This window comes from Prionailurus bengalensis, chromosome A3 (assembly GCF_016509475.1).
Source record: "Prionailurus bengalensis isolate Pbe53 chromosome A3, Fcat_Pben_1.1_paternal_pri, whole genome shotgun sequence".
NCBI lineage: Eukaryota > Metazoa > Chordata > Mammalia > Carnivora > Felidae > Prionailurus > Prionailurus bengalensis.
Genome location: NC_057354.1, coordinates 60,932,573 through 60,949,595, shown reverse-complemented (window position 1 = coordinate 60,949,595; position 17,023 = coordinate 60,932,573). Strand labels below are relative to the sequence as shown.

The following is a 17,023-nucleotide window of genomic DNA, read 5'->3' as shown; positions in this document are numbered from 1 at the left end:
GTTTTAGCACTTGTATTTAGATATATAATCCATTTTGAGTTGATTTTTGCATGTGGTGTGTAAGGGTCTAACTTCATTCTTTTGCCTGTGGTTATCCAGTTGTCCCAACATCACTACTGAAGAGACTGTTCTTTCTCCATTGAATGGTCTTGGCACCTTCGTCAAACATCAATGTATGGGTTTATTTCTGGACTTTCAATTCTATTCCATTCATCCATATGTCTATCCTTATGCTGGTACTACACTATTTTGACTACTGCAGCTTTGTAGTAACTTTTTGTAACCAGAAAATGTGTATCCTCCAACTTTGTTCTTCTGTTTCAAGATTGTTTAGGCTATTCTGAGTCCCTTGCAATTCCATATAAATTTTAGGATTGGCTTTTCCATTTCTGCAAAAAAAAACCCTCCATTGGTATTTTGATAAGAATTATGTTTAATCTGAAGATGGTTTGGGAGAATATTGCCATCTTAACAATATTAAGCCTTCTAATCTATGATTATGAGATGTCTTTTCACTTATTTATGTCTTCTTTAATTTCTTTCAGCAGTATTGTGTAGTAGCAATTAATATTTAAGTTGAGTGAATGTGGAATGAGAGCAGAAGGGACTGACCTGAGGTGGCATGTGGGCTCAGGGCTCAGGAATCTGACATGGTACCTGGTGACACTCTACCAGGGGAAACAAGGGCAGAGAATGCAAGGGGGAGACATTGCTGGAACTTAGTTTAGGGGCATTAAGACCCAGCACCTATGAGATATTTAACTCAAAGTGTTAACAATCTTCTTTCAAAACACCCTTACTTCAGCAAGAGCGGATGTTTTGTATTGAAAGTGACATTTCAAAGCTGAGAGCTCTTTTTCAGATTTCTTTATCATCAAGAAAAGAATATGTCTGTATAGTTTTTGCATTGTGTATTTTATTGCTTTAGACAGTCTCTACCATATCAACTGGCTGTTATGTACTTATCTCAAGTGGTTTGAATCTCATTTAAAATGATATGTGTTCTTAAAATATTACCATAAGAAAAAATCCTTTCTTTGAGTTTTAACAAAGAATATAGTTGCTGTTTCCCAAACTTTGGATAACGTTTACCCCATTATATTCACTATATAATTTTCCTTTAAATATTCTGTAATTAATGGGACAAGTCAACTACAGTATACTTCTAATCAAGTATGAAAATATTTTCTCTCATACTTCATTCCTACTCTCTCATGTTCCCCTCCCCACATACTGCCCTCCACATACAACATATATTAAGTGCAAATGACAGGCGACACTCAGCTCCTTGTCAGCTTTTCTAGAAGGTACATAAACTAAAATTAATGTTGTGGTAACCTAGTGCTTAGGTCATTGCATCACCTGGTAAACATTAATTTTTACATTTATCAGCATATTAATATTAGCAAGAACAACTTTTTATGTATTATTCTCTAAAATGTTTATAAAAGGGCATCTTATTTTTTTTAAGTTTATTTATTTTGAGAGAGTGACAGAACACTTGAGAGGGGGATAGGCAGAGAGAGAGTGAGAGCGAGAGAGAGAGAGAATCCCAAGCAGTCTCTGCACTGCCAGAGAAGAACCCGATGTGGGGCTCAAGCCCATGAACTGTGAGATCATGACCCCAGCTTAAGTTGAGAGCGGGATGCTTAACTGACTAAGCCACCCACGCTCCCCAAAAGGGCATCTTATTTTAAATTATTCAATTTGTAAAACCAATCTATAATGATTGTCTTGAACTAGATGAATAAACCTCAAATTTTTCAAAAATCAAACTAAAATGAATATGTAGCATGAATTTATAGTAAAATATCACTGCTAATTATTAGACAAGACCTAAATCAGGACACTATCCTACTGCAGTGATACTGCATAGTTGCTATATAAAATGAGAAATTGTCTACTTCATAAGACTATTATTAATGATAGGACTTAGGGTTTTTTTTTATTAAAATGGCAAGAATACAAATAGCTTATATCAAACGTAAAATACAGTACTGTCCAGGCTTTAATATCAACATTAAGCCAAAGCCTATGGAGAGAAAAGATGAGATTTAGGAGATTTTAGGAGAAATAGGAAAATATCATTAAACTTATTACTGTACATTATAGACACCTGCCATAGGCAAAAAATAAAAAAATAAATAAAATGGCAATTAAGTTGATTGCAGTACTTTAATGTTTTAAAGAAAACTTATTAAAACACACATTTTTAAAAAATCTTACATTCTTGACAAATATAGCATCACCTACCTTTCTAAAAATAGTAGAGATAAACACAATTGCAGAAAATGTATGTTAATTAGTGGTACAATACTATGGATTTTAAAACTCTGACACACTCCTACTATCTGCTGCTTTGAAATCAGATTATGGCCTGGAATTTATGTCAGGTTGGTTCCAAAATGGAATATTGGGTCCCAGGCCAGTATTGGTAAACTGTGCCTATTTTGGCACAACTTCACCAGCCATGAAAGCATAAATCACAAAGAAAAAATTTAACCAACCAATTATTTGAGATATCAAGAAAGGAAAGGAAATCAGTTTTGTAAAAACACTTTTCCCTCTTTTTGTAAGCTTCTTTATTTACTCCGGATAGTTAACATAACAGTGTTCAATAGTGAAGTAAGCAGATTTTACACTCACTACTATTGCATGGATAGAAAGAGCCATATGCATTTTTGTTTCTATATATCATTTTGGACCACTGCCATATGGCACATGAGAACACAGATTCAGAGGCACAAAGTTAATAAATACATTTAACATTGTCAAGCATTCAAAAGATAAATGCAATCATATAGCAAAAAAAAAACGTTTGTAACTTTGACCTTTCCCAAGGATGTGAAGAATCTTTTCGCATGTCAGAAATCTCTATAGCAAAGATTCCTATGAAAGAGAAAAAAATTATGCAGATTAATATTTTTAACTCAATGATTTCACCCATGTATAAAAAATGTATTGTAACATTACTTTGGCAATTCTTAAGGTTTTTTTCCCCAGCGTCTGTGAAGGAAAACATATACAATGTATTTTTTTCATTCAGCTTTCACAAACTGTGGTACATCGCTATCATGGAATAATATTCAACGATAAAAAGAAATGAACTATTGATAAATACAACAACTTGGATCGATCTCATGGGAATTGTGCTAAATGAAAAAATCCAGTCTCAAAAAGTTACATACTGTGTGTAATTCCATTTATATAACATTATCAAAATGACAGAATTAAAGATAGAGAAAACAAATTAGTGTTTGTCAGGGCGGAGAAGGGGAGGCTTGTGACCATAAAAAGGTATAATAAGGGAGCAAGTTCCTTGGTGCTGATAGAGAATATAGTACAGTATGTTGCTTGTAATTGTGGTATATGTATGGTGTGTAAAAAAAACCGTGCACACACATACATATGAGTGCATGTAAAAATGAATGAAATCTAAAAGGCCTATGGACTAATTAATTATATTGTACCAATATCAATTTCCTGGTTTGTAAAATATTGCCATTAGGGATGCTGGGAAGAAGGATTATCTGTACTATTTTTGCAACTATGTGTGAGACTGTAGTCATTTCAAAATAGTGTAACAAAGCAAACAAAACTGTGACATAAACATACAAGGAAATACAACTCAGCAGTTAAAAGGAACATACGACAACATCTGATCCACACAATAATCTGGATAAATCTCTAATATATGATTCTGAGTAAAAGCCATTGGAAGCTACATACATGATTTTATTTATATGATAACACTGAAAAGGCAAAACTATAGGGATAGGAGAGAGATCAGTGGTTAGGGAAAGTAAATGAAGTACATTGACTATTGTCTAGATAATAGGTGGTAGTCAAAGTATATCATTCAAACTACCAGCAAAGCTTAAATAAGAAAAAAGGGAATTAAGGGCACTATTAAAATTATTAATAGAAAGGAGACTACTATAATAAAGTACAAACGTCTTAAATATTAAAAGAAATTATAAAAAGTAAAGAAGAAAAGTCAAATTGAAAAATACAATAAATGTCACATGATAAACAAAGTTATCATAAGATAACATGACAGAGTTGATACCAAATTTCAATCATATTAATAATGTGAAAAGTTTAACTCATCCATTATTTCAAAATAGCCCATAAAGCAAAACTTAAATCCATGCTATAAACATGAGAGGTACCTAAAATGCAGTGATTCAGAAAAGCTAAAAATAAAGAGATGGACAAAGGTTTGCCAGGCAGATGGAGACAATAAGTACTTGTAACTCTTAATACCAGACAAGGTAGACACCGAGCCCCTCCCACCTCCAAAAAATTAAAAGTACACTTTTAAAAGTACACTTCATAAAATCCACATCCCACAATGAGGATATTAGTGCACACACATAATGTTCATTATATCTATGCAACAAATAAAGCGGTACACCACCTACATAAAACCAAATTTATAGGAGATACAAAAAGAAATAAAAATATAATAATAATTGAAGATTTTTAGTAAAACAAAAGAACTAATAAAATAAAAAAGGTAAATCTTTTAAATATATATATATATATATACCAGAAATATATACCTTGATAAGAAAGAATATATCTTTTCAAGTGCACATGAGCTACCCACAAAAATTTATCATGTAGTAAAGTACAAAGAAAATATCAATAGGGGTGCCTGGGGGGCTCAGTCAGTTGAGCATCTGACTTCGGCTGAGGTTATGATCTCACGGTTGGTAAGTTCGGGCCCTGTGTTGGGCTCTGTGCTGACAGCTCAGAGCCTGAAGCCTGCTTGGGATTCTGTCTCCCTCTGTCTCTGCCCCTTCCTCACTCACACTTTGTGTCTCTCTCAAAAATAAATATTTTAAAAAAATTTTTAAAGAAAGTCTCAGTAGTTACACAAAATAGAAATATTATAGAAAATACTCTAATCACAAAATAACACCAGAAATTAAAAAATGAAACACAAACGCAAAAAGCCCTTCTTATTGGAAGGTTAAAGATTTTCCGTCAAATAACTTTTGGATAAAAGTGAAAATACAAATAGAAATTAGAGAATTTCTGAAAAATAATGGTAATGAAATATTACATATCAGAATCTATGGGATATATTTAAAGCAATGGTCACCGGAAAATTCATAGCCCTAAATATTTACATCAATAAGAATGAAAGAATGGCAATAAATGAGTTCCTAACTTAAAAATACTAAGGAAAAAATCCAACAAAGTAAATAAAAAGCACAGGAAGAAAATAATATAAGCAAAACCATAAATTAATAAGATAAAGAGGGGCGCCTGGGTGGCGCAGTCGGTTAAGCGTCCGACTTCAGCCAGGTCACGATCTCGCAGTCCGTGAGTTCGAGCCCCGCGTCGGGCTCTGGGCTGATGGCTCAGAGCCTGGAGCCTGTTTCCGATTCTGTGTCTCCCTCTCTCTCTGCCCCTCCCCCGTTCATGCTCTGTCTCTCTCTGTCCCAAAAATAAATAAACATTGAAAAAAAAAAATTAAAAAAAAAAAATAAGATAAAGAAAAATAAATCAGTAAGTCAAAATGCTGGTTCTTTGAAGCAATGAACAAAGTAAACAAAACACTGGCTAAAGTAACCAAGAAATAGGAGAGGGAAGCACACATACACAATTAAGAAATGACAATGGCATATAACTATTGATACAGAGAAAATTTTTAAATTCATAAGATATAGCATTGGTTCTTTCTGTGCAATAAATTAAAAAACTGAAAGGAAATGGGTAATTTTTAGATAAACAGAATATAGGGAAAGTTTAAAACAAGTTCGAAAAACAAAAAACAAAAAACAAAATTTATCAAGGAAGTATATACCCCACAAAACAGAAAGAACCAAATCCTTAGAGATCAGATAATCACAAACTACATAAATTGTTTCAAGGCATAGTAAATGAAAAACTCTCCAATTCCTTTTCTGAAGCAAAGATAACGTTGATATCTAAACTTGGTAAGATAGGGCAAAGAAAAAAATTCAGACCAATGTTGTTTATAAATATTAATACACAAATCTAAAATAAAATATTAGTGAACATTAAGAATACACTAAAACAAAGCAGGGTTTATACCACAAATTCAAAGATGGTTCAATATTTGAAAATATTTTAATATAATTCTCATATTAATAGTTCTAAAGAGAAAAACCATATCTCCATAGATGCTGAAAAAACACCCATTCCTAATTAAAATAATCTTGAGAAGATAAAAATGAGTGGATATTATAAAACATTTACATCTCAATCTTAAAGCCAGCATCTTATACTTATTTGACAAACCCTAGAGGTATTCCCACTTAAGGTCAGAATCAAAACAAAGATGCCCATTTTCTTCACTACCATTTATCACTATTCTGAAGATACTAGGTAATGCAATGAACTGGAGAATACAATTCAAGAGATAAAAATAGAAGAAGAAACAAAATGATCTCTTTTTGCAGATGACATGATAATATACTTGGAATTTTCTAAAAAATCAATGACAAAACTTAATGAAACAATAAAAAAATTTAGCAAGGCAACATGATAAATTTACATGTAAAAACAGCATATTTGAAGATATAATGAATGAGGGAAAAATCTAAAGATAAAATAATTAGGAATAAACTTAACAAGAAGTGTTAAAAACCTGTATAAAGAAAACTACAAGTCATTCTTGAATGACACAAAGTGAGTTTGAACAAATGGAAAGACATATCTCTTCTTGGTTAGGACATCTCAACATTATTGAGATGTCATTTCTCCACATGTTAATTTATAAGTTTAATGTGATTCTAATAAAAATCCCAAGGTTTTTTTTTTAATGGAACTAGACAAATTGACCCCAAATTTCATATGGAAAATAAACTCACAAGAAAATATAGGTCAACACTTAAAAGGAAGAGCTCTTACAAGCATTAGCCCTTTGGTATGCTGGAGCTGGCTCGTAGTTGATTGTAAATATTCAGGAATTTTGTGAGCTCGCGGTTAAACCAGCTTGGTTGCTTGAAACTGTGCAACATATAGAATTGTGTAATCACTATGTTGTACACCTGACACTACTATAACATTGTATGTCAACTGCACTTCAATAAAAGAAAGAATGCCCCCACAGTGGGCATATTTACACTACTAAAACTGTCAAATGCTACAAGTCAGGGCTTCTCCCTCGCCTTCCTTGGAGAGTCAGTTTACTAGCAAACCATCAGACTAGCCCCCCCAAAACTAAAAATATTACAAAGGCTCTATAATTAAAGTAGTGTGGGACTGGAACATAAATAGACCCAAAGGAATAAAAGAGAAAGTCTAAAAAGAAACTTGAACCACTGGAGCAAAATCTTTTCTTAGGACTACTGGTTGGTCATTTGGAAAAAGGTAAAATTAGATCCATTCTTCATACCTTGTAAACAAAAAAAGGCTCTAAAAGGATCATAAATCTAAATGTAAAAAGTAAAACCATATATATATATATATATATATATATATATATATATATATGTGTATGTAAAACATTATTTCGTCTATTATCTATTATCTATCTGAGTACAAGGAAAGATTTTTCTAACTATAAACAGAAATATGGATGCATTAAAATACATTTAAAAATTTGATTACATAAAAATAAACATTTTTCCATGGGAAAAATAGTATATGCAAAATCAAAAGAAAAAGGGCAAAGTAGAAGAAAATATTTGCAACATTTATCATTGATAAAGAGCTAATTTCTCACATTTATAAAAAAATTTTTAACAAAAAAATTCCAGTAGAAAAATGGGCAATGGAATAGATAATTCAAAAATAAGAGATATTAAAACAGCCCTTAAACATATGAAAAGATATTCAAATTCACTCATAAAAAGAAAAATGCAAATTAAAACTACACTTAAGTACCATTTCTTACCCACCATACTGGTATAAATTCAAGAACTTGACAGTATACTCTGCTGGTGAGGCTGTGGGGAAACAGGCACTCTCACCCATATCTAGTGGGAGTGAAAAATGGTACAACCCCTATATAGGAGAATTTGGCACTATTTAAGAAAACTATATACATAACACATTTACCCCTTGACCCAGAAATCCTGATTCTAGGATTTTATCCTGAAGATACGCCTCCACAATTACGAAAATACATTTGGATAAGATTATTCATTACAGCTTTATTTGTAATTTCAAATTGCTGAAAACCACCTAAATGTCCAAATGTAGAAGGTTTGCATAATTATGGTATATCCATACAAAGGAATACTATGCAGCTATAGAAAAGAATGAGGAAAATCACTATGAACTAATATGGAGTGACTTCTAAAAGAGAGAAAAGCAAAGTGTGAAGAAGCATATATAATATGCTACCTTTTGCATATGAAAAGAAAAATAAAAATATACCTGAATGTCATTATCATAAGACCATAAAGGAATATGGGGGACATGGGATGGAAGGCATACAGAATTTGCAGAGTTTTGACTTTTAAAAGCCTGTTAGTCTACATATTCAAACATAAAATTAAATCAAGGAAAAAACTAGGAAGGGGAAAAATGAAAAAACGAAAGCAAAGTGAAATAAATGAACCTAATGTTATTTCAACTGTATACTATAATCACAGGAAAAGAGGGGGGAAAAGGTTAATCCAAGTAATTTATCAACTCAGTATTTGACTATATACTCTTAAGATTTGTGCAAAGTAGTGTATGAAGACAGGAATTACAAATGGATCCTGAACTTTTAAGTTGGTCTGTTTGTTGTAGGGACACAGGTGAAGAAATTTTGAAACTATTTTAGATGCATTCTGGGATTGAGCAAATGAGTATGTGCATATTGTTGAGTAAACATGTTGATGTTGAGCCAGGGTCCTTACTATAGAGGAAAGGACATACATGTACAAAATGGAAAAAGGGAAGGAAAACACCTGAGAGGATGGTTTGGAACTGGAGAGATTGCTTATGTTTTTAAAACATGTGTGTGTGTGACTGTGCGTGTGTGTGTGTGCATATATGGAGAGAGAAGGAATATATGCAAGAGTGTGAGTACGTGAGACAGCAAATGTGTTGCCTCAAACACATCGAAAGTAAAAGGGGTAAAATTTTAACGAGTATGGGTAAAAGGTATATAGCTGTTCTCTGCATTATTTTCTTTTTATAACTTCTTATAAGTTTTAATTTATATCAAAATACAAATGTTTTTACAAAATTTGTGACTTATAGGAATATATCTAAAATATTCTCTTCTGAAAAATAAACTACTTTCCTAAAGCATAAATATTTTATGGTGCTATATTAACCAATATTTTATTAATAAAGTATATGAAAAAATTTGTTTTAGAACAAAAAGAAAATCAGATTTAAAAATATAATTTATGTCAACATTAGATAGAGTGGAGATCTTTCATTTTAGCAAATTTACATAAAGTTATCAAAATATTTTTATGTCTATATACCTATGTATATTATTATGTATATATATTATGTCTATATTACCTATGTAATTGTATTTAAATAGCACTATTAATGATAGATTGTTTTTGAGCTTCCTTACTCCCTCAAGTATTGGTATATGGTACCCAAAGAAAGGATCTTTAAATTACTTACTCTTCTAACGATCGATCTAGGCCTCGGTCAGGAGATCGATGGTGAGCACGTTCTGGTGAATGACATTTTGTATTTGGCTTCATGGTAGTATTCAAATGATAAGCATTACTTGAGTAATTCTGGCGGCGAAGTTCCTGCACGGCCCTCTCCCTAAAGCAAAATAAGGGGCTTTTAAACTTTATATCCAGTGATGTTATTAATAGTGTCATAAAACTGTAGTTCAGTTCACACTTTAAAAGCTAACCATCATGAAATTATCAAAATGTGTTGTTATCTTAAAAAGTGCCTTCCAGACTGAACACTGCAGAGAGACAAACTTACCTTTCAAAGCGCTCTGTCCCTAGTTGTCGTTTGGTAATGTCTAAATCAGCTTCCAATTGTGTTACAACATTTCTGAACTGGGCCACATCTCTACTCTGGATGGCCCTGTGTAAAAAAACATAGGAGTGACAGCTGATTAAGCTTAAAATACGGCAAGGACTTCTAGAGTGCATTAAACCATATTGGCAATGGCTTCTCAGCTGGAACCAAGCCAAACTGTGATTTTATGGATATATTAGTTCACCTAAAATATGCCAATTTTAAATGTAATAAATATGAAAATAGCCTACTTGAAAAGCTTAAGCTGTGTCAGTCCCATCCAATTAGTTAAACCTCTGTCTCAGTTTCCCTATGTTTAGATGGGATAATATTATCTATTATCTATCTATATTATCTATTTTTAAAGTACTTTAAGGTATTATATGTAAAGTAGTACTATAACCAAATAATAAAACACCATGATTAATTTAGTCTATTATATATATTTAGTAGATCAACCAAGTGCTTTACATATACTTATAATGAAATTTGATTTACACAATTTGTAATGAAATTTGATATCCAAACTGTTAAAAACATAAAATCTCTTCAATTTAGCAGGATTTTCTTTAGGGGTAAACAGTGCCTCAAAAACCCTGTCATTAGGCACACTATCATAAGGAAGACAATGACAACAATGAATGATACTTACATAGGACATTCTATCCTCTTTGCTTGCCTTCACAACTGCAATGTTAACTACTAAAATCTAAACTTTAGAGACTAAGAACACTAATGTTTATTATGCTTACTAGTTCTGAATGATAGTACTTATCAACCAGTCTAAAATAGAATGTACCCCTGAAGGTGGGGGTTTGGGTACATTTCACTAAGGCCAATTTCCACAAACCAGCTTGAGAAAATGATCCTGCTGAACCGGTTGAATCCCAGCTGTGGTGACGGAAAAGAATGACTCACAGCTGCCATAACCTGACAACAGTTTCTCAAGGAAACTGGCCCTGGCTTTGCAGCCTTTGCTCAGTCAGGGGCTCCGGAGTGACTGATTACTGAGACCATGATTCCTCTTTTCCAGGTCCCATGCTCAGATGAGGCTGGATGAAAAAGTGTCATAGATGGGACATAAGAATAGAGGCTGAGGGTCCCCATCAGTTTTTGTGAGAGGTCACCAAGTTTAGTAATAAAAACATTCACTATATAGGCAGGCATTTCTACTGAATCTTCCAGCTAAGAGTCTTGTAATAAGATGCTAATGGTGATATGGATGCTTGGGGGGTGGGGGGGGGAAGGCCAAGGGGCGCCTGAGTGGCTCAGTTGATAAGGGTCCGACTTCCGCTCAGGTCATGATCTCACGGTTCGTGAGTTTGAGTCCTGCATCAGGCTCTGAGCCTGGAACCTGCTTCAGATTCTATGTCTCTGTCTCTCTGTCTCTCTGTCTCTCTCTCTCTCTCTCTCTGCCCCTCTCCTGCTCACTCTCTGTCTCTCTCTCTCTCAAAAATAAATTAAAAAAATTTTAAGCTAAAATCAGTACTCTAAGCAAGGTCTTCAGTATTATATGAATGTGGGAGTTCTTCCAAGTACCCAGTATATACCTATAGGTACATAAGGAAATACTATGTGACAAGTCTAAAGACTAGGTAACAATACCAGGTGGGTCTATAAATAGAAAAATTCTTCTGGTTTCCTAAGTGCTTAATTTTTTTTTCTAAGAACTTGTTATAATATTTCTACAAGGTAATATTTCAGGTCATTCTACTATATCCAAAGCTCTGTCGGAAATAATCAACAGAGATGGTTAAATTTAAATTTAGATGCATTTAGGGGCACCTGGGTGGCGCAGTCGGTTAAGTGTCCGACTTCAGCCAGGTCACGATCTCAAGGTCCATGAGTTCGAGCCCCGCGTCAGGCTCTGGGCTGATGGCTCAGAGCCTGGAGCCTGTTTCCGATTCTGTGTCTCCCTCTCTCTCTGCCCCTCCCCCGTTCATGCTCTGTCTCTCTCTGTCCCAAAAATAAATAAACGTTGACAAAAAAAATTTATAAAAAAATAAAAATAAATAATAAATAAATTTAGACGCATTTAGATAAATATATAATAGAAATGAATAATAAATCTTAGGCAAATCACAATGTTTCTGGTCCTCAGTTTAACCGATGGCAGAAGATAGGCACTAAATTGTCTAAATTCCAGCTTTAAAATTCGACTACCCTACAAAGTATAAAAATTATTTAAAATATGACTTTATGCTATTATGTTGCTAACCAACTCACATTTTACTTTCTGCCAAACAAAGGTGTTCTTTGAGAAGCTGAATTTCAGATTCTTTTTCTTGAAGCGCTATCTGAGACTGATATTCTTTGTCTCGATTGGCCACCAGCAAAGCTTCTAGATTCTGCATAGAGATTCTCTCATTTGTCATCTGACTCCTGAGGAGTTCTATTTCAGAGCGAGCGGAATCTAACTCATTCTCCATCTGTACAATAATAGGAAGATATCTATACTTATTCCCATTCATTTATTGAACTGATTATCAGAGACTCATAAAATTTCTGTATTATGTTATAAATTCAAAACCCCTTTTAATTTCTTAATTAGAAATATCCTCCTTCTTACCAAATATACACACAGGATCACTTTCTCCAACTCCAATTTTTTTGATAGGATCAAAATTAATTTAAGTAAAGACTTATTAATAATCCCAAACTGCAAATAATTTCCATTTCCAGTGTTGATATTTCTTTATATAATTCTGCAAGATTGACATGGTGATATACATGACTACTGCTTTGTCCTGAGTTAGGTGAGTTACAAACACCTAACTACCTTATAGAATGTTATTGCATTTCATAGTTAAGGAAGATAAGGAATAACTGCACATTCTCTCTCTTGTATAAACCTGTGGAAAGCTTCATTTTATGAAGGTTATCTTGAGCCTCAAAAATGCTCTGTAAGCCAAATGTTTCTTCAAAAGAAGATCAGACATTGATATGTAGAAAAAAAGTATTCCTTATCTCATAATACACATTACAATAAATTATACATGTATTTAAAAAGTTAAATATGCGGGGCGCCTGGGTGGCTCAGTCGGTTGAGCATCCGACTTCAGCTCAGGTCACGATCTCGCGGTCTGTGAGTTCCAGCCCCGCGTCGGGCTCTGGGCTGATGGCTCGGAGCCTGGAGCCTACTTCCGATTCTGTGTCTCCCTCTCTCTCTGCCCCTCCCCCGTTCATGCTCTGTCTCTCTCTGTCTCAAAAATAAATAAACGTAAAAAAAAAAAATTAAAAAGTTAAATATGCAAAAGTAGAACTCTAAGAAAAAAGAATTTAATAAAAATGAAATTATTGGGGGAGGGGTGAGCAGGTAGGGAAGAACTGTCTAGACTAGATATAATTAAAAATGATGTATAGCCATATAAAAAATAAACATATTGATTATAAACCTAACCGAAATTTATAAGGAAACTGGAAAAATATACTGTTTGTATCGTGACAAATGGTAGCTATACTAGAGGTGAGCACAGCATCAGTATACCCTTATTGAATCATTATGTTGTACACCTGAAACTAATGTAACATTGTGTCTCAACTATACTCAAGTTTTTAAAAAATTTTTAAAAGAAACTCAATAAATAAAATGGTTAATATCTTACTACTAAAAGGAACTCATACAAATTGATGAGAAATATGAACTAATGATATGAACAGATGATTTATAAAATAAAGCTCATTAGTAAACATGTGGGGAAAAAAAACTACCCTTACTAATATTCAAGTGAGTATAAATTGAAATAAGATGCTATTTCTAGTACAGGGTTTCTTAATCTTGACACTACTGACATTTTGGGGTGGATAATTATTCGGTGTAGGGAGATGCCTTATGCACTGTAGGATATTTAGCAGCATCCTTGGCCTCTACTTATTAGAGGCTGGTAGCATTCCCCCACCCCAGTCTCCAGATATTGCTGAATGGCCACAGGGGAGCAAACTATCTCTCAGCTGAACCACCATTCTAGTTTATCAAATTGGCAGATTTCTTAGTGTGTATTGGTTAACATTAAAATGGGCAATGGCATGGCACCTGGGTGGCTCAGTCGGTTGAGCGTCTGACTTTTGATTTCAGCCTGGGTCATTATCCCAGGATCATGGGATTGAACCCTGCGTCGGGCTCTGCAGTGAGCATGGAGCCTGCTTGAGATTCTCTCCGCCCCCCCATCTTGTTCTCCCCTCTGGCCCTCTCCCCCACTCACGCATGCACTCTCTCTTTCTCTAAAAAGAAAAAAAATTTTTTAATGGGCAATGGCAAGTATATACACTTTGCTAGCAAGAATACAAAATGAAGCATGACTTTTTTTGCAGCAGCAGCAGCTTTATTGGAATATAATTTATGTACCATACAACTCACCCATTTAAAAGGTACAATTCAAATAAATAAAAGGTACAATTCAATTGGATTTTTTTTCAAGTTTTTATTTAAATTATAGTTAGTTAACATATAGTGTAATATTGGTTTCAGGAGTAGAATTTAGTGATTCATCACTTAAGTTAAACACCCAATGCTCATTACAAACAAGCACCCTCCTTAAAACCCATCACCCATTTAGCCCATCCCCCACCCACCTCCCCTCCAGCAACCCTCAGTTTGTTTTCTATAGTTAAGAGTCCCTTATGGTTTGTTTCTCTCTCTCTCTCTTTTTTCTTTCCCCTATGTTCATCTGTTTTGTTTCTTAAGTTCCACATATGAGTGAAATTCTATGGTGTCTTTCTCTGATTTATTTTGGTTAGCATAATACACTCTAGCTCCATCCACATCATTGCAAATGGCAAGATTTCATTCTTTTTTATGGCTGAGTAATATCGATGCAGAAAAAAAGTATTGGACAAAGTGCAGCATCTGTTCTTGATAAAAAGCCTCAACAAAGTACAGAGAGGGAACATACCTCAACATCATAAAGGCCATATACAAAAGACCCACAGATAATACCATCCTCAATAGGGAAAAACTGAGAGCTTTTCCTATGTGCTCAGGAACAAGACAGAGATGTCCACTCTTACTATTGTTATTTAACACAGTACTTGAAGTTCTAGCATTGGCAATCAGACAACAAAAAGAAATAAAAGACATCCAAATTGGAAAGGAAGAAGTCAAACTTTCACTATTCACAGATGACAGGATGCTCTATATAGAAAATCCAAAAGACTCCAACAAAACTGCTAGAACTGATCCATGAATTCAGTAAATCACAGGATACAAAATCAATGTACAGATATCAGTTGCATTTCTATACACCAATAATGAAGCAGCAGAGAGAGAAATCAAGGAATTGATCCCATTTACAACTGCACCAAAACCCATAAGATACTTAGGAATAAACCTAACCAAAGAGGTAAAAGACGAGTACGCTGAAAACTATAGAACACTCATGAAAGAAACTGAAGAAGACACAAAGAAATGTAAAAATATTCCATGCTTGTGGATCATAAGAGAAATATTATCCAAATGTCTATACTACTGCCCAAAATCTACATAATCCCTATCAAAATAATACCAGAATTTTTCACAGAGCTAGAACAAACCTAAAATGTGTATGGAACCACAAAGGACCTCGATTGCCAAAGCAATCTTGAAAAAGTAAAGCAAAGCTGGTGGCATCACAACTCTGGATTGCTATATTACAATCTGTATTACAAGCTATATTACAAAGCTGTAGTCATCAGGATGGTACAGTACTGGCACAAAAACAGACAGATCAATGGAACAAAATAGAAAACCCAGAAATGGACCCACAACTATATGGTCAACTAATTTTTGACAAAGTAGGAAATTATATCCAATGGAAAAAATAATTGTTTTTAGTATATTAACAGAGTTGTGCAAACATGCCACAATCTCATACTCTAGTGTTACAACTTTTTCATCATCCCAAAATGAAGCTCAGTATCGATTAACAGTAACTCTGCACCCACCCCACCTGCTGCAGCACCATCCCTAGGCATTCTCCAATCTATTATCTGGCTCTATAATCTGTCTTCTTTTAGACATTTCAAATTTTTTTTTTCAACTTTTATTTATTTTTGGGACAGAGAGAGACAGAGCATGAACGGGGGAGGGGCAGAGAGAGAGGGAGACACAGAATCGGAAACAGGCTCCAGACTCTGAGCCATCAGCCCAGAGCCCGACGCGGGGCTCGAACTCCCGGACCGCGAGATCGTGACCTGGCTGAAGTCGGACGCTTAACCGACTGCGCCACCCAGGCGCCCCTAGACATTTCAAATAAATGGAATAACATAATTTGTATGTGGTCATTTGTGACTTGTTTCCTTTACCTAGCATAATGTTTTCAAGGATCATCCATGTTATAGCATGTATCCATATTTCATTGTTTTTATTGCCAAATAACATTTGGTTGCACAGGTGTAGGAACATATAAGTTATTTACACCTTCTGGCTAGTATAAATAATGCTGCTAAGAACATTTGTTCTTAGTTTTAGAGTGGACCTCTATTTTCATTCCTCTTTGATACACAGGAGTAAAGTTTCTGGACTTTATGGTAATCCTATTTTTAACATTTTGAAGAACTGCCAAAATATTTTCCAAAGTGAACTTATATTTCCAATAGCAATGTCTGAATTTTGAATGCTCCAAATTCTTTACATCTTTGCCAATACCTGTTATTGTTTTTAAAATTATTTTATAGCCATTCTAGTGGTTGTGAAGTGGTATAGTTTTGATTTGCATTTCTCTGTTAATGATATTATGCACTTTTTCATGTACTTATTGGCTATTTATGTCTCTTCTATAGAGAAATGTCTATTGAGATTTTTTGACAATTTTTTTAGTTATTAAGTTGTAAGAGTTCTTTATATTTTCTAGATACGATTCTCTTATATACATGCTTTATAATTTTTAACCAGTCTGTGCATTATATTTTTAATTTATTGATGATATTATTTGCAGCACAAAAGTTTTTATTTTGATAAAATTATTTTATTTTTTCTTGTGTTGCTTGTGCTTTTGATGTGGATTACTTAACCAAAAGTCACAAAGGTTTACTTCTACTTCCTAATTAAGTTTTATAATTTTAGCTCTTACCTACAGGACTATAATCCATCTTATGGTATGTGATAGGAATCCAAGTTCATTCTTTT

General features: G+C 33.9%; 1 protein-coding gene across 6 annotated transcripts in view; it reads right to left on the bottom strand.

Annotated features, from left to right (window-relative positions):
- Positions 1–1,919: 1,919 nt before the first annotated feature.
- The window catches only part of TSGA10 (testis specific 10), a 166,736-nt gene continuing 151,632 nt past the window's right edge, over positions 1,920–17,023 (bottom strand). For 5 of the 6 annotated variants that reach the window (XM_043603186.1, XM_043603184.1, XM_043603188.1 and 2 more), the window contains 4 exons: positions 12,148–12,350; positions 9,883–9,987; positions 9,562–9,711; positions 2,162–2,889 (listed from right to left, as the gene is read on the bottom strand). In XM_043603186.1, coding sequence (XP_043459121.1) covers positions 2,865–2,889; positions 9,562–9,711; positions 9,883–9,987; positions 12,148–12,350 — 483 coding nt within the window. In that variant the 3' untranslated portion in view covers positions 2,162–2,864. Of the gene's footprint in view, positions 2,033–2,161; positions 2,890–9,561; positions 9,712–9,882; positions 9,988–12,147; positions 12,351–17,023 lie in introns of those variants that run through there. The other variant, XM_043603185.1, reaches the window with a different exon arrangement.